Source organism: Rhipicephalus sanguineus, chromosome 6, assembly GCF_013339695.2.
Source record: "Rhipicephalus sanguineus isolate Rsan-2018 chromosome 6, BIME_Rsan_1.4, whole genome shotgun sequence".
Taxonomy (NCBI): Eukaryota; Metazoa; Arthropoda; class Arachnida; order Ixodida; family Ixodidae; genus Rhipicephalus; species Rhipicephalus sanguineus.
The window spans coordinates 168,227,757-168,246,560 of NC_051181.1; the positions used below are offsets into that span (position 1 = coordinate 168,227,757).

An 18,804-nucleotide genomic window follows, 5' to 3' on the forward strand; every position below is an offset into this window, starting at 1 on the left:
TATTGTAATTTATTTGTGTATGCACTTGTTTTGTTTTGCTTTTTTTTCTCTTCTATGTTCTTTCATAAGCATCGGGACGATGTTTTTTCAGAGGGGGGCAATGCCACGCCCACTTCTTGCCTTGTTTTGATGTATTCGGGTTTGACCGGCAGGGACGGTTATCAACGCTCGATGCTGTCCGCGAAGTAGTGTTCTAGAAGCGTCGCGATTGTAGTAGATCGGTTTGTTAAGATTGCGCCCCGCACGCGAATGTTCCAGTTTTGTCTAGAGATAACGCCGCCACCAGCGATATTGCTGGAAAGTTCGATAGCGACTGTATAAAAGCCGACGCGCTTGATCGCTTGTCAGTTGATCGACGGACGACGCCCTGTTCGCCGCTATCATTGTACAGCATGTATTGCTGTAGTTCTAGTTCTCATTTTCCGGCCACAAGTTCGGCCAAATAAACAGTTTCACCCTGCAAAGGCCGACTGCTGTCTTCGTCGACGTCACGACCACGTGACAATATTCTCCATTAACTCTTGTCCCTAACTCTTCCCAATCTAGGGCCCTGAAAACCTCCTGTAAACACGCGGTGAATAACATTGGAGAGATCGTGTCTCCCTGCCGTACGCCATTCTTTATTGGGATTCTGTCGCTTTCTTTATGGAGGACTATAGTGGCTGTGGATCCGCTGTAGATTTCTTCCATTATGTTTACATAGGCTTCGTCGATGCCTTGATTCCGCAGTGCCTGCATGACTGCTGATGTCTCCACCGAATCAAATGCCTTCTCGTAATCTATGAAGGCTATGTATAGGGGTTGGTTGTATTCCGCGCATTTCTCTATCACCTGATTGATAGTATGAATATGGTCTATTGTTGAGAATCCTGTACGAAATCCTGCCTGGTCCCTTGGTTGATTGAACTCTAATGTCGTATTAATTCTGTTAGCAATTACTTTTGTAAATAGCTTGTAGACAACGGACAGTAAGCTTATGGGCCTGTAATTTTTCAGGTCCTTGACGTCCCCTTTCTTATGGATTAAGATGATGTTGGCATTCTTCCAAGATTCTGGTATCCTCCCTGTCGAGAGGCACTTCGTATACAGGGTGGCCAGTTTCTCTAACATAATCTCTCCACCGTCTTTCAACAGGTCTGATGTTACCTGATCCTCACCAGCTGCTTTGCCTCTTTGCATTCCCTTTAGGGCTTTCTTTACTTCTCCTGTCAATACTGATGGGATGTCAATACTGGTGAGATGTCAAACAGAGACAATAAAGGCAGACAAAACAGAGAACATGAGAGAAGAAGAAAGAGAAGGCCACCCAGCACTTCCTTCAGGCTTGGCACCCCTATGCGAAGCTGCCCTTTTTTTTATTTCTTTTATATATCAATGACATTATCAGCACTGACCAGAGGGTAAAGTATGTTATTTATGCTGATGACACGAGCATTTTCTTCTCTGGTAGCTCCGCTCGTGACTTGGTAAATCATGCCAACACCACTCTTGATTTAATTCAGAAATGGTCCATACAAAATCACTTGGGTTTATATGTCGCAAAACCGAAAGCCTTCATGTTTCATCCACGTCGTGAGGAGTGTCTTGGGCATCCGCCATTTATCAATGGTACATCAGTTGAATACGTTCAGTCCTTCAAAACTCCTAGGCATATATTTTTCTGCTGCAATGCCAGGGGATGCACAAGCTGATTTCTTGATTTAAAAACTTTCACATACTATTGGGCTTTTGCAGCAAAACTGTGCAGCGTTTCTGGTTAACGTAAATCTACTCCTTTATAACTTGTTATTCTGTTCCACTCTGAACTATGGTGCTCTTGTGCGGGGCACAACCGCAAATGCTAATATTATAAAATTATTTCAACTGCAAAAGCAAATTGTCAGACTAACTTGTAAGATGCCCCATTTGTTACATACAGCTCAATTGTCTGCAAAAATACGCCTTCGTAAGACTTCCATCACTTTACGAATACAGGCTATGATGTTGTTACAAATTATGCATAAAAAACCAGGACAACACTTTGCCAAACATAGCCAATCTTAAGACCAATGCAGTTGCATACAACACACATAATCCGGAGCAGTGGGAAGTAACACCAAGTCGTACCAACTACAAATGCTTCGCTACCAGCTACCATCACTGCTAAACCGGTTGCAACAAAAAAATGGTGCTGATATTGCGAACTTAACATTAAAAGAGCTTCGTGATCTGTTCATATAAATAGCCTACAACATTATTCACATTATTAGGCTCTCTATTTGTACAAATTCTTTCAATGTTTGCGATATGTGTAGCCCTATTTCACCATTATCATTTTTCTTTGGGTAATCTGTTTCATTGAGCTAAAGCTATTTATACACCAAGCTTTCCTCTTATGTTCAACAATCTTCTACGAGCGTGTTTCATTCTTCCTTGCGTACCTTTTTGTTCAATCTGTTTCTTATTATTATTATATTTTTGTCAAGCTACTCATTGCAGTAGCTTTTTGTGACTGCTCCTTTCTTTTTTTCTTCTAAAGATAAATAAACACTGAATTGAATAAAAGTTGTTTTTTGCTCGGACCCTGCAGTGGTGTAGTGTGCTTACTTCGTGTCACTGGCCCAGTGCTATGAAAAATGCATAGCACATTTCTGCAGCATCTTTCAGCATTCTGGTTTTCTAGAACCACATAAGTAGCGTTGTGCAGTGGCTGCAGGCAAAAAGATTACTCAAGTGTTCTGCTAAATGCACCCAGGTTATTTTTCCAACAGCTATTTTCTTTGTATTAGCTTCATGATTGAAACCTATTAAAAAGGAAATGACGTTCTCTACAGTGCAATGGTCAACCTAATATGGAAGAATTTACTTTATATGAGGGTTTTAAAGCATAATTTTTCATCATTACCTTCTGGTGCTTTCCAAGTAACAAGGATGTGGTATATCTGTTCTCTCGTACCTGTAGCACAGTGACCTTAAAATATTTCATGTGATTCAGATAAAAGTTTAGCCAGTTCCCCGCCCGTGTACACTGTTGTAAAGCAAAGCTGTAAGCGTATGGGATTGGCTAGCAAGATGACGTGGCGTCTTAAATTCACTGCTAGATATGAAAGCTGTGCACTTACACCTGATTGGTCAAAACCCGGTGTCGGTGTTGCAAGCTAATGGCAGCAGACTCTTAAGAAAGCTAAAACAGGAAAACGAGCCATCCTTGAAAAAGGGAAGGCAGGCTGTTTCTAGCTCCCACGTAGTAGTGATTCCTTATGTGCACGGGCTGTCTCATAGAATAAAAAAAGTAGCAGGAAAGTATCATGCTAAGGCGGTGTTCTCGGCCAAGAACAAGATCGGAGGTGTATGTGCCTTGGTTAATCAAAAATGTGAAAGACTGAACAGTGCACAAGGCATTTGTAGTATTAAACACACGCACCAGTTTGTCGACTGTGCCATCAATGTAGTATACAACATTCCGTTGTCATGTGTACTTAGGGCAGACTAGTAGGTGTATTAACACTAGACTAAGAGAACACATTTCCAGTCGGAAAGGTCGTCCTAGCACACATTTAGCGCTGCATTGTAGCGAGTGTGCATGCGCACCTTGGTTCGAAAGTACCACTATTGTATACAGGCATCGAAATAAAACTTGTAAGGAGATAGCGGAGGCCTACCACATTGAAAGGCACAAAGATAAGTGTGTTAGCCACCCCTCGGTTTCTCTGCTTGCAAAAGAGTTGTTGCTGATGTCAGAACGTTAAGGCATGTGATCATGTGATGCTGTGTGTGCTTGTCATATATTTTTTAACCTGATCGAGCAGAACAGTGGGCTGTTAAATATGTATGTATTCTGAAAAATAAATCAGTTGTTAGATTGCGCCTGTCCTCGTCTCTTCTAGTCCCTGTGTGTTTTGCGTGAGTAAGTGAGAGACTGCACTGCTGTAACAATGCTTTCATTCCCGTCTTGACCACTTATGATACCACCAGTTTCTGACAACTTTAGTAACTTGTTCATCATCCGTGCACACTTACATCACGATCATCAACATTCTCAGCCTGTTTTAATCCACTGCGGGATGAAGGCCTCTTGGCCCTGCCTCGTGCGAGCCGATTCCATTTTAACCGCTTCTGTCCTGCGCAGGTCTTTCACTTGATGTCAACTAGGATGCTCAAGTCCCATTTTTTATTTCATCAATGCTTAGCAGACGTTCTGAACAGTAAAAGCACCTTCCTCTCACAGTCATGCCTGAGGACACTTGCCTGTCTGTAATCATGACAATGTTGGCCCCGTCGCTGCTGCCAAGTGGTGCATGAGCCCAGTAAGTGTCAGTCTCTGAGTAATGGCCTTTGCTGAGCTGCAAGAGGAGCTGGTACCCTGTTGCCTGGTACTGGGAAAAAGGCCTTAATCCCTGCAAATATGTAAACATTTGCCTCATATACATCCCTCTGTGAGCCGACGAACGCTTGCATCCATGCATTATGCAGTCGCCACCAAGAGGCTCCACATTAACAACAAAACATAATGCAAATTTCTAGAGAAGGTTCATACCGGTTTCAAGTCAAAATTTCCAAGGGCATTCAATGACCTTCGAGGCCTTGTCAAAGGTTTTTCAAGACGGCAGAGTAAAACCCCAAGCAGAAATTATTTACTATCACGTTCTTGAAACACTACGAATAGTTCTAGAGCACTTTGGTTGTAGAGACGTGTTTGTGCGAGGCTTACACTACAAGCACAGTTGGGAAAGGGCACCATGGCTGGATCTGATGCCTCTCGGACAGTGCAGGAAAGGCACCACAGGCTGATGGCCAACAAACATGCCTTTGTCAACCCATAGTCGTGGACTGCGTCAAAGGAAGGGTTACTGCAAGAATGATTAGAGGGTGTGCGTGCCTGCAGCACTATCGAGTAACCAAGGGAAGAGCCTACTGACAGCCTTGCAGGCCTGAAGAGATGAAAATTTCTTGAACATGGTGTGTCGCAGGAGCCAATGTTTCGACAAGCGTCTTCTTCAAGGCTGTAACTGAGCGTATGCCTCTTGCCCTTTCTCACAACCAAGACAGGAGACAAGGGAAAAGCAAGTGCGAAAACGGGGGCAAAAGAAGCGATTTGTGTCCACAAGGTAGTACTTCAATGCTCATGGTTGACTAAAGAAGCACCACCTGACAGTGATAATTCCATCTTCTGATGGCCTAACATTTCTCGCAAAGTAAACATGCGCAGTTGTAGCTCAATACAGGTAATAAAAAGACAAGGTGCTTCAAAGGCATTGAAGCAAATAAAAGCAAATAATCACAAGCTCACCAGATTTGGGTTGATGAACCTAGGGAGCCGCTGTCTCACCATGACTCCTTTGCCCATTTCAGCAGCCCTTGACAACATCAAAGAGAAACACGGGAATGCATGAGCTGTTCTACTATATATCATGGCAAGCATGGAATCTCACAACTACAGTCGAACCCGGGTATATCGAACGCGCCAAAAAACGTTTATTAGTTCGATATATGGCATAATTCGATATAGGCCTGCTATAGGATTTGATGACACAAAGGCACATACCAATAAGAAAAGTACTTTATTAATATGGTGGCTTACTTGCGTGCCTTACTTTGTAACAAAATAGTCCTGGATTTTCTTCTGTTTCAACGACTTCGCTGCCTGCAACATCACGCACGCCTCCACATTGTCCAACGAGTCGGAGCAGCTGAGGCCGCAACTGTCCATATTCACGCAATAGCGCCGAACCAACGCAAGTGCACTAATCACTTCAGTAGTATGTAGGCAATGGGCCATCGTCAATTTCCTTTAGAAGAACTGATAGCAGGGCCAGTTGGTGACAATACTTGAACATGTTTAACTTAGCACAACAACGACGTGGATAGCACGGTATCTTAACTTTTCTAGTGTTGGAGAGTACACGTGGTCTGCGTGAGGCTCTTTATTGTTCAAGATGTCAGCTGACCTGCCGTTTCATTGGTTTTGTGTGTCACATGGGTGTGAGGGTTGAAGTGTCCTTTTTTCGTTCATATTTATATTCAGTTGCGAGTTAGCGCTGTGGCTTGTCTCCTCTTCTCTTGTGTCCATGTCGTCGTTGCGCTAAGTTAAACATGTTCAAGTCAATTTCCTTATTGCTGTCGCTTTGGCTCATGGTCGGCACGACGTCTGCAATGTAGTCCTCATCTTGTAGCTGACCCATGATGGCGACATCATCATCCACACTGACGAACTCGTCGGATGTCGATCCGTCGATAGCACCCGGGAACTCTGCCAGCTCGCTCCAAACTTTGGCAGAAACACCTGCGGTGTCTTAAGTGCTGTCATCGGAATTTGGGGCGTCATCACCAGGCATGCGGAAGCCGGCATGCCTGAAGCAGTTCTGGATTGTCTCCTTCGTGACATCTGCCCACAATCTACTCAGCAAAGAAAGAGCTCCGAGCAAGTCGATCTTAAGCAGGGAGCTTAAGATCGACTTGTAAATGGCTGCTTCAACATTTTCGTACACAGCAGTGCACACACGTCGGGCGCCACGGGCACCTGGCCTTTTGTCCGACTTGGCCCTGATGTCTGCCTTGTTCTTCAGGATAGTACTCAAGGTGCTCCTCGGAATCTTGTATGCGGCGGCGACGTCGGACTTCTCACCGTGCTCGACTCGATTTATGATTTCGAGTTTCGCGGCGAACGGCAAATTCTGCCTCTTTGCACAAGCCATGATGACAGCGTGCCAAGAAAGTTCACAGAGCGCCAACAGGCAACACCACCAGCACGGACCACGCTGAATGAGGACTCGAGGAAAAGAGGCAGCAGCAGGCACGCAAGCATAAAGGAAGAAAAAATGGCGCTCACTTGTACCGCCTCCGCGCCTCGGAGAAAGCACGACGGCCTCTGATTGGCTGTAAGCGCTGCGAGCAGGCCAGGATCATTTTTGGCAGGGGGGTGTTCACCCATGCACAGCCGGGTCTAAACCACTTTTTCTAGGGTGGCGTTGGCAGTTTTCCCCACCACCGCGAGGGAAAGCCAATTTGCTGGGGCACTTTTGAGGCACATGGAGTTTGATATATCGGTTGTAGTTGTTATTTTCGTTCGATGTAACAGTAACTTTTGCTATATATTCTAAATGTAAATTTACAGTGTTTAGAAATTGTTCGTTATATGGGATAATTTGATATAAACGGGTTTGATATAGTCAGGGTCGACTGTAGTTGCAATCAATTCCCATAGTTTCACTCTCAGATCTGAGTAGGCGAGCTGGCTTGATACTTGTGAAGTGATTCACACTACAGTGTCCTCTTCTAAGTGAAAATGTCGGGCTTCTTAGCAAAGCAAGCACAGAGCTGAAATGAAGAATGCAGTCAACATCTTTTTCTAGGCTTACAATTTTGCAACATTTACCGAAAGTTCTGTTCCACCTCCATCGATTGTACGAAAAAAGGAGAATTCAAGGGCTCATTTTCTTTGTTAGACACAACATCAATGACAACCAATCAAGCCAAGGGAAGTACAGGGAACATGTTTGTAGCGATTCTCATATAAATGTGAAGAAAGCAAAGTGGACGAAAAGACAACTTGCCGCCAGCAGGGACCAAACCTGCAATCTTCAAATAACGCTTCCGATGCTCTACCAACTGAGCTATGGCTGCAGTCATCCTCCTGTACACTTTGTGCATTTAAACCTGGGAGCGTTAGCGCCACTGAGTGTCGAACACTTTCTTTTTTGCCTGCTGGCTTCAAGTAGCATGCGATCTTGTTACGAGCTGGCAGCTGACCAATAATTCCTCGCTTACCACCTGAAGGCATCAAGTCTGCCAGAATGAGACCCTCACTATGAATGAATATGAAATTTCCCTTCTTTCGGACAGCAGCATTTAGTGTTGCAGCAATAGGATAGATGAAATTTCATACAAGCAAACTACGAGGCACCTTTCGCATGGCTTGCAGCTTTCCGTACATGGGCAGACCCGGTATACATCAAGGAAAGAATTTCTGCACGATAAACCAGTACTGCTACAAGACCCTTTTCAAGAGAAATGGCACGAATGGTGCGGTGTGGTCATATTGCAACTTAGTGTCTGCTCTTTTCAGCTTTCGTTCTCCACCACTGAGCTGAGCAGACTTACTTCTCTCTTATTACTCCACGTAATGTAAGTACTGCTCGGTCGGGTTTCTGTTTCGGTGTTGCGCCTTTTTGCTCATTTAAAATATCTTCGAATTTGCTTGGCATTTATACTATCAAGCACATAACAGGAGTGTCTCAGCAACATAGACCTAGATGAGGTAAAAAATGGTTGTAGTTGGCCTTTGAAGGGTGATGGGCCATCAGTCAGGTTTGAGACAATCAGGCAAAGCTCAGGAGGGCCCTGAGCATGAAAACATGGTCTGCAGAGTGCTTTAGATGAGTACAGTGCAGTAAGTCAAGGAGCAAGGGCAGCTAGTTGCTATTTTGGTCGAGTGAAGGACTGTAGGTCATCACTGCACCGAAGAGATCTGTGCTGGTCTGGTTTATTGAAGTCATGGGATCAATGCTAACTAAGGAAGAATGAAATATTTGGCTCAGGCAAGGTGAAATGGCAAGATGAGCAGACTTGGGATGAGCTCAAGTGACATGAGTCAACCTACGGCTGATGTGCACCACAACACTCACCGTTGAATGCCATCAAGTGCTATGGTGAACATGTCGACAACTCCACTGGCAGGCTTGGTCATCAGTCCCATGAGCCCCTTGCCAGTGCCTCTGAAGAAACCCTCAAGGCCTTCTGAATGAGCTCCTAAAAGACATACATGATGTAACCTGTATTATTCCACAGCACTTCTCACACGACTCAGTGCTTAAGTTCCTGCCCAATCGTGGAACTACAAGACAGGCGTGCATACACAAGAAAGTTCGAAATGGACAGCACTCAATCCTCAAGTGCAGACAGCACAGTGTCTGGAAAGGAGAAGGTTATCTATATGAATATGCTCAACAGAACGCCAACCCATCAATCACGGACATGCTTGTACACTTACAAAAGATAAATGTTTAAACATGAGAATTTCTATTTGTCAAGGATAATCAACAGCTTAATTGCACCTGTGCTACCGCTGTTAACCCTCTGAGGTTCGCAACCTTTATCCACCTTCTGGTCTCAATCTAAAAAAGCAAAGCTCAGGTAAGAGAAGTTTACTTATTTGAGAGAGTTGGACAACACGCATGAATCGACCATGAAAGAGCATCAACCAGCTGTGTCAGCAGCCACCTTGAATATGCCAGCAGCACAGCCCTCCGCATATCCATGGTTTGATAAAGCAACAGATGGCGTGTCACTCCATGCTTTTCTGCAGCGGTGCATTCAAGTGCGTGATCCCAAAGTGGCACAGGAACATGTTTGTGGACTATGATGTAAAGTGTGAAGAAGGCAAAAGAATACTTTCGGCTTCCTGAACAGCATGAAATACAAAAAAGCCCAGGACAAATCTCAGAGCCAAGATAATAAAATAAAAAGCACGGTAAACAATGCCTTACAAAGTGCAATCTATAAACAACAATTGGGAGCACGTGCAGCAACTGTAATGTCACCCGAAGCAATAAAACAACAGACCAAATGAAAAACTAAAAACCAATTAAAGATGTTTCGGCTTTGCTATGGAAGCCTTGTTCATTTTAATGGGGCGAAGGCGAGTTACAGACGCTTATGTATTCTTCAGCACATGAGGTGGGAGGAGGGTTCCTTTTCTTCGATTGGGCCTGTGACATGTTTCTTGTATCTCCAAAGGCTCCAGATGAAGCCACGATTTCGAGTTTCTTTCTCGAGTTTCCTTAGTGGCCCGTTGCCTCCATGTGCTCGGTAAGGGCATTCGAAAGTGATTGTTTCTTTCCGACATCGTTCTGATGCTGCCTCAAACTCTGAGTTTTCCTGAGCTATGCGTAGTCGCAATTGGCACAGGGTATCTTGTAGACCACTCCAGGACACGACTCTCTCAGAAGTCTGTCCTTATTGCCCATGAGTGTGCCCCTCAGCTTGCACACAAAAGGCTCAGGGGAAGATGTTAATGAGCATTAACAGACAATAATGCCAAGGAAAGTATAGGGGATGTTATTAGTAGTAAATGTAAGGTAAACGTGAAGAAAGAAAAGTGGACGAAAAGATAACTTTCTGCGGGCAGGGACCGAACCTGCGACCTTCGAATAACGCATCCGATGCTCTACCAACTGAGCTACCGCGGCGGCCATCCCACCGTCGACTTTATAGGGTATATATGTACATTCAAACATGGGAGCATCAGTCAGCACCGCCAGTAGCCATGACGGCGAGTGTGGAACGCTCTTTTTTCTGCCTCCTGTTGGCGTCACGTAGCACGTGAACTTATTACGAGCTGGCAGCTGACCAATAATCCCTCGCATACTACCTGAAAGCGTCAAGTCTGCCAGAACGAGACCCTCGCTATGAATGAAGGAAAGAAGTGTTAATTTTAAGGGCTCGCTTTTCTTTGTTATACTTGTTATAAGAGCGTGACAGACGTGCTGAGGATAGGGACGCGTCGCGAATAGCGCACGAACAGGAGATTGCTCGTCTGGCGGCGGAACAAAGTCTGCTGGAGGCTAAGTGTCATCTTGCTGAGCGCACGGCTGGGACGGTTGGAACCGGTGGAGAGCGCGTGGAAGCCAGCAGCGAAGCCTTCAGGAGCCCCCACAAGCCTATTCCTCCCTACAATGAGGGCCGCGACGAACTCGACGCGTACATTCAGCGCTTTGAGCGGGTAGCCACCAGCCAGGGATGGCCAAGCGACAGGTGGGCGCTCTCATTAAGCTTATGCCTCTCAGGAGAAGCTTTGAGTATTGTCGGTCGTATGGCTGCAGAGGATGCCACAGACTACGAGAAGCTGAAGCAAACGTTGTTGCAACGGTTTCATTACACCGAAGAAGGATATCGGCAAAAGTTTCGCAAAGCTATGCCGGAGAATTCCGAGACAGGGCGACAATTTGCTGGTCGGCTGCTCGGTTACTTCGATCATTGGCAGCAGATGGCGAATACAGAAAAGACGTATGACGCATTGAGGGATAGCATTGTATCCCAACAGTTTTTGCTGAGATGCGATGAGAAACTTGCCATCTTCTTGAAAGAGCGAGGATGCCGAACGCTCGATCAGCTAACCGAAACGGCTGACCATTATCTTGAAGCGCAAGGCCTGACAAATATCGCGAAAGGGAAGCAGGAAAGACCAAGTGAAAAACCAGACTTGCCGAGCAAGAGCCGAGAAAAAGAGGCCGGAAAAGCAAAAGTGCAGTGCTTTTTATGTGGCAAGCAAGGTCATCGCACTGCAGACTGTTGAACGCGGTCAAAAGGCCCGAAGCCCTCGTCTTGCTGGAAGTGCAGGAAACACGGCCATCAAGCGGACGAGTGTCCAAATGTAAAGAGCCGCAACAAGGAGGCGTCAAGTGCTGTTGCCGACTATGACCGTGTGCCTGTTGCCCGAAACAAGGAGAACTTGGATTTTTAGAATAACAGAGAGCTGAGCTAGTTGGTACGTATTCATTCTAAAAAGAGACAGGGCGTGCAAACACGGACACAAGAGGGAGATCAGGACACCACAAACGCCGATCTCCCTCTTGTGTCCGTGTTTGCACGCCCTGTCTCTTTTTAGAACTTGGATTCTACCCCTTCATCAGCAGAGGAAAGTACATCATCGGCAAAAGAAGATATTTGTCTTGGTCTACTAAGACAAGAGATGCCAACGGCAACCGGATATCTCGATGGACAGCCTGTGATGGTGCTAAGAGACTCGGGATGCAATACCGTGGTGGTCAAGCGTTCGCTGGTACCAGAAAAGAATTTAACCGGCATCACACGTACTGTGCACCTTCTCGACGGCTCGTCGAGGCAGCTTCCCGAGGCAAGGGTATACATCGACTCTCCGTTCTTCCGAGGACCGAGACTGGCACTCTGCATGGAAAAGCCACTCTATGATGTCGTTCTCGGCAACATCGACGGGGTAGTCTTCCCTTCTGGTTCTAACACGTCACATCACCTGTCGGATGCCGCAAGACTGCATAAGGAGTCGGCACCAGCAGTGGAGCCTGTTCCATATTCAAGCGTGTCACCAGACTTACCAACTTTGAGTGCAGCAACAACACGAGGGACCAGGGACATGAAGTTACCTGTGGCGGCATCGAACGCACTAGATGTGACCCCACAAGTTCTTGAAAAGTTGCAGATAGAAGATCGCACCTTGGAGAGCTGTTTTTCGGCGATCGGGAAGACGATGACGAAACGATCAGCAAACATAGAGTATGTTTTGCTTAAGGGAATACTTCACCGACACTACAGATCGCTAACGAGGAAGGAAATTGACCAACTGGTTGTTCCGCAAAGCCTTCGCCAGTTTGTCCTTAGGATGGCACATGAGGGAGTTATGGCAGGCCATCAAGGTATTAAACGAACAACTGATAGGATTCTAGAAGAATTCTATTGGCCGGGCGTGCAGGCTGAGGTGACACGATTTGTGCGCTCTTGTGACATCTGCCAGCGTACTGTGCCAAAGCACTTAGTCGGACGTGTCCCCCTTGGAAAAATCCGGTGATTGACATGCCCTTCCAACGTGTGGCGATCGACATAATCGGTCCACTATCACCGACATCGGAAAAAGGAAATCGTTTCATTCTAACGATGGTGGACTGCGCAACACGATATCCTGACGCTGTTGCATTACCAAGCGTAGACACAGAGAAGATAGCAGAAGCGTTGGTGGAAATGTTCTCGCGCGCTGGAATCCCACGAGAAATCGTGAGCGACCGCGGAAGATCATTTACGCCACGCTTAATGCAGGAAGTGAGCAGACTACTGTCTTTCCGACAGTTGCCAACTACCCCATACCACCCTATGGCAAATGGTCTTGTTGAGTGCTTTAATGGTACGTTAAAGCAAATGATACGGCGCATGTGCCACGAAAGTCCAAAGAACTGGGACAGATACTTGGCACCATTATTATTTGCATACAGAGAGGTGCCTCAGTCGAGTATCGGCTTTTCGCCTTTCAACCTCCTGTACGGTCGATACATTAGAGGCCCAATGTCCATACTGAAAGAACTATGGACGCGAAAAACCTTGGATGCCCAAATGAAGACTACATAAGGCTATGTCATGGAGCTTCGCGATCGTTTGTATGAGACGTGTCAAATTGCGCACGAAGAGCTCCAGAAAGCCAAGCTGACACAAAAGAAATGCTACGATCGCAAAGCGAAGCCTCGTCAACTCAGCGTCGGAGACAAGGTATTACTACTACTACCTTTCGACACCAACAAACTGATTCTAACTTGGAAAGGCCCCTTCACTGTACTAGAGAAGTGGAGTGAAATCGACTATGTCGTTGATCTGGGAACCCGAACCAGTTTGTTCCACATCAACCTCCTTAAAAAGTACGAGGAGAGACCATCTTCAACGGACACGGTGGGCCGCGCGGCTGTAACGGTTCAAACAGAAGAACTGGAAGAAGAACCGGAGCTACCGTTGCTCGCGCTTCAACAGAACGAAACCCTTTGCTGTTCAACAGGCGGTAGAGGAAGAAGTGCAGCAGATGTGTATCTCCTCTTAGTCCCTGTGTTTCTTTCGCACTTCTCAAAGATGAACCACTTCCAACTATCCCAAATAGCCGTGCTACTACAAGTAAAAGATGTATGCAGAAAGAAGTTACTATGTAGTTTTAACGAAAAAATGTCTCTTAATAGTCCGTATTTGTAATTAAAGCTTTATTACAAAGCCCCTTCAGACACGCATTAGGATGCACTGTCTGCAAATGCGTCAAATTCGCATGGCATGATTTCAAGACGCTCACTATTGGATTCCAAGAAAGAAAACGAAGGAATGTGTTGTGTTGTGTGAGTTTCAGTAATTAATGTTATTTAGCGTGTAACTAATTATCTAATTATTCTGTCATCAGTCAGATTCAATACTTGCATAAAAAGAATCAACTATTAGGCCCGAAAAGCATGCACACTTGCTTTTTTGGTTGTGTTCGTTTCGAGCGGAGAAAAAAAATACTCTTGACATTGGTCCTGGAACGAGGCACGCCGAACGATCGTCTAACATGGTAGTGTCTCCAGCAAAGTGATCATCTGCAGCAATACGCAGGGCAATGAAGTAAAATGACCGCTAGTTGTCCATTCAAGAAGAGTGCACGAATGTGCAAACTGCGTTTCAGGCCATTTGAAGAAACACGCGGCGTCAGACGCGCCTCCGAAGTTCGCGTCCCCAAACGAGGACGCCGTGTCGCAAAGGGCTAAATATGCTTCTTCTGATGCGACACTGTCATGAGTTCGTCGACTGGTGGGAGAAGAGGAAGAAGAAATGAGAGAAAAGACGGATATCAAACGAAAAAATATAGAATAAAGAAAGAAGAAGACCGTACATTGAAAGAGAGCTGAAAAAAAAAAAGAAAAGAGGGAGAAGAACGGGCACGAGAGGCGACGTGGCCGGCGAGGAGACGGAAGAGAGCAGAGGCACGGACGAGCGGTGGTCGTGGCAAGGCGTTCGCCCAAGGTCTGCCAGCAGAGCTCCTGGAAAAGTGCCCCAGCATTCATGGCAACGTACTGTGACATGGGAGGCGTGACCGGGAGGGCGACCAGCTCGCACCAGCGAGGCCCTTCTCCCGAGTACACACAGATGTTCTGCGGCTATGCTCCGTGGATCGCGCACCAGACGACGAGTGGTACTGCCACTGCAAGTACCTGACGCGGCGGTGACCGGCAATTACGGGTTCCCGACGGTGCAGCAGACGGTCGTGCTTTGGCGAAGCAACGCACTTTGCGGGCACGACAGGTCGTCGTCTCGGCAGTGGAGCCACCGTGTCAAGGACATCAACCAGTGACGAAACTGTAAATATTTTCTGAGTTTTGAGATAGTGTGGACAAGGGATTTTTGTTTATTTAGTCGGGTTCTTTGTTTTCACTACTTCTTGTGTATATAGTTTAGCTGTTTCTCACATAAAGAATTTTTCGTTGTCCTTGGTGTTCCTGTCTTGTGTTTAGTCATCTAGAGACCATGACAGACACTCACACTTTTAGTGTTGCCAAACTTGCACTAATAAAGTGTACATGTGTTGGACACTGACTTCCTTTCAGTACGATGTCTTTGTTTACAACATCAATGTGAAATGAAGCTCGTTCTTGCTTGCAAACCAAAATCGGAAGGGATTTATGGCGTGGCGTTGTCCTGTTTAACTTGCCTGCTTGACGCACACTTTCTATCACCTTGGATGATAAGCTGGAGCTATGAAATTGACAAATAAAATCATGCTCCATGCATAGAGCAGCAAATGATTGACGACTGCTATTGAAATTGTAGACCCTGCGTGATCAGTCCGTACATTTACAGTTCCTGAGCTCTAGCAAGGCTGTGCTGTGTACGCTTGACACATTAACAGACAGCTGAGCTAGTTAGGCATTCATGTTAAAAAGATATGACTTTTCTCTTGTGTCCGTATTTGCACGCCTTATCTTCATAACATTTTTGCGTTATTTTGGATTCTACTGTAAATAATGGTTGCACAAATTCAGTGGAAGCCCATATGTTGCGGGACACTGAAGCATCTCATGGGGCCAAACGTTTAATGAGGGACACTCTTGAAAGATCAGTGTGGTTCAGTAAAGAGAATAACACAACTTGGTTTGTTTGCAAGTGACCATCAATTCATCACATTACTATTAGAGAGGGTGCATTTAATACTAAGCACACATAAATGCTGCATCATGTCACAATGTGGGACTGACCTTATATGGCAGCCCTTTCGCCGCTGGCCTTGATGTTTTCAGCAAGAAAATTTTAAATGAACTAACAAATGTGTACAACGATAATATCATAGCACATTCTTAAACTTGAATGCCCAGTGCTGCAGCCTATGTCACCAGCTTTCGCTGAGATCTGCCCAGCCCACTTTATGTTTTTGTGGAGGTGAAGAAAAGCAACTGCAATGCTGAAAGTACTCACAAAAAAACCACACTTCCATATTCACTAGTGCAGCACACATGCCACCTTTCCTTCTGGTAGTACCTCACATAGCAAAATGTATAATTTCATGAAATAACCATTTAAAATAAAATTACCTATAGTTTGCTGTGATACATATTGCAAACTACTCTTCATACAGATCTCCTTATGATATTGTCATTGTATTTTGACAAAGATGTCCATGTAAGGAATATAATTGGCGTGAACTGGTGCTCTGCACCGCCGGATGTAATCAGGCTGCACATGAAAAGTAGGCATCACTTGCCACTGGTTCCAAACAGCCTTTTGACTTTGTGACTTAGATGAAAGGACCTTTACTGGAGCATATCTGCAGGGCCATCCATCCAAGCTTTACTGGCTTTGGTGGTGTTAGTAATAAAAGGTATTCATAAGTTCCTGAACTGAGGTAGGATAGCTCAATATTTTTTTTTTCTTTCAAATGATGCCAAAGCCAAATAAGGTGTAGTGAAATTTCATATTTCTCGAAAATAATTTTGTTTCAGGCACTCTTTTGCTGGGTTATATAATGAACATGGCGGCAAAGGCAAATTTCCTGTTTTTCATCCCCAAAGCATGGTTGTGACTGGGTATCTAGATAAATGCCCTTTTAAAGGGTTACAAGGAAAAATGAATGACATGTTCACGCTTCAAGTGAAACTAGCCATACCTGCAAGAGGGCTCATCACAACTCCAGAAACACCAAGCAGGATTCCATGAACAAATCCTTTCGCTGCTGTTGACAGTGACTCTGGCAAAGAGCTGGAGTGCTGCTCTAGCCTCTGCCTTCTTTTCTGAAGAAAAACGAGAATAGTAATGCACAAGATTTGTTCACTATTTCTGTTAAAACAAAAGCAAATGAACTCAAGCTGATACTTCAGTGTCATGGCTAAATGCAATGATGTGGCTGGCCAAGGCTGTTTCGGAGCAGTTTTTGGAGCAGGTGAAAATTCTTTGTGGAGCAGTAAAGTGGGCTTTCGGAGCACCATTGCAAAGTGATTAAACAATACCAAGTGCAAATGAAGTGTTTGCAAAGGACAAATGATAAGCGGATAAGGAGCCTCTCCATGGGACGCAAGCCAAGCTTCCTGCGCCCCAAGTAGTGTTCAGGCATCATAATGATAATAATAAAGAAAACGCAGTACTTTTTTTAAAGATTTATTTACAGTGCCCATGAGGGCCCTGTGGGAGTGCTATGTGACCCTTGTAAAGCCATTTGTGCCTCATGGCACACGCGCAGTTAGCTTAAACAGCTGCCGAGCGCCACCTGGCAGGGGCAAGGATAGGCGGGTTTGGCAGCGTGCGTGGACGGATGTCTCTTGTGGTGGTTCTGTGGGGGACGATACTGCAGCTCATTTCCCACGGGCTTCTCATGGTGAGTTGAATGTCGGCGACACCGCATTCGTGGTACATTCTGTGTGTTATATTTTCTGTCTATTGTATTGGCATTGTATAAGGTTACTTAGCGTGTTATTATTCATGTATTGATTTGGCTGCTGAACTCGCCACGATGTAAAAGCAGGTTTATAAATGTACACGTGTTTGTGTTGCCCGACGGTGTCTACAGCGTCCGTTTGTTCCATAGGGTTACCAACTCTTCAATGAAGGGAGTACAGCAGTGTTGCCAGATGCCACCGAATAATCACCACAAAAAAGCCCCAAAAAGCGGCGGCACTCCTGTGAATAAGCCCAAACAAGAGGAAGTTCAAAAAAATGTTCTCATTCTTGAAAATTATTTTAGTGTGAAAAAAATACTACAAGAACATATGGATGGCGAAAAAGTTTATTTATATTACTTTTTTCGCTATTGTTTATTTATTTTACGTAATAAAAATAGGCGCTTGAATGACTGAAAACACTGAAGGTTGTTTCTTGCACTTCAGAACCGCACACTACACAGAGTCATCGACACTGGTTTCCAACACATCTGGAAAATCCATGTCATCCAGTTCCGCGGAACCATACATGTTCTTCGAATTGGACACGCGTGCCGCGCCGCGCATTCCACGTGGTTTTCGAGCCGGAGGCACAGACGGGCCTTCTACTTTACTGTTCACATGTAAACAAGAGAGAAGAACCTTCCCAGTCAAAATGACCGACTTCCCGCTTCGCGAGGCTTCACTGAAAGTGACGTCAGGGCCTCTCCCGAGTTTTTCTTCCTCCATGCTGTAGCGCCTTTATAAATGTCGCCAGGAGGAAAAGAAGGGCCGAGAAGCGCTAGACGAGTGCTTAGGGGGGGGGGGTCGTATATTTTGACTCAAGCCATGTATTTGACGACAAATACACAGGCCGGGCACTAAAGTCATAATATTTCCTGAAAAAGCGTGAGTAAGCCCAAAAAAAACGCAACAAGCGACTCTAAGAATTTCCAAGCGCCTCAGCCAAAAAGGAAGCCCAAATCTGCTTATAATAAGCGGAACTGGCAACTCTGGAGTAGAGACAAGGGCAGGGGGGAGGTGGGGCATACACTACTAACGTAAAGAGCCTGCAAAATCTTTTTTTTTTTTGCGGCGTCTTCCAGAGACATCAACTGTTTCTTTATTGTTGTGGCCTCTTGAAGTGGTACTTCAGCTGGCTACATGCTGCTCGCCACACTTTCTCTTGCTAGGGAATGTAAGCCCCTCGCAGCCACTGCTACATTGCTTAATGCATGTGATTCATGCGAATTTCATGTTCTGTAGCAGGACGTGCATGTTGTGGGGCACACGTTGGATAACATAAAGATTTCTAACTGGACAGTGCAGAACAAATCCGGGACACATAGCTGTCCCAACTGGGACTGCGCAGGACTCGGGATGCTGTATGAAAAGTCGGGACAGTCCTGCAAAATCCTGGACGGTTGGTAATCCTAGCGGTCCAAGAGCA

At 45.5% G+C, this 18,804-nt stretch overlaps 1 protein-coding gene across 1 annotated transcript in view; it reads right to left on the reverse strand.

Annotated features, from left to right (window-relative positions):
• The window catches only part of LOC119397704 (intermembrane lipid transfer protein VPS13A), a 1,038,245-nt gene that overhangs the window by 26,732 nt on the left and 992,709 nt on the right, over positions 1 to 18,804 (reverse strand). The window contains exons 74-77 of the mRNA XM_037665124.2: positions 16,610 to 16,733; positions 8,604 to 8,727; positions 5,270 to 5,336; positions 4,228 to 4,376 (exon numbers count right to left, since the gene is read on the reverse strand). Of these exons, the coding sequence (XP_037521052.1) occupies positions 4,228 to 4,376; positions 5,270 to 5,336; positions 8,604 to 8,727; positions 16,610 to 16,733 (464 nt within the window). The remainder of the gene's footprint in view (positions 1 to 4,227; positions 4,377 to 5,269; positions 5,337 to 8,603; positions 8,728 to 16,609; positions 16,734 to 18,804) is intronic.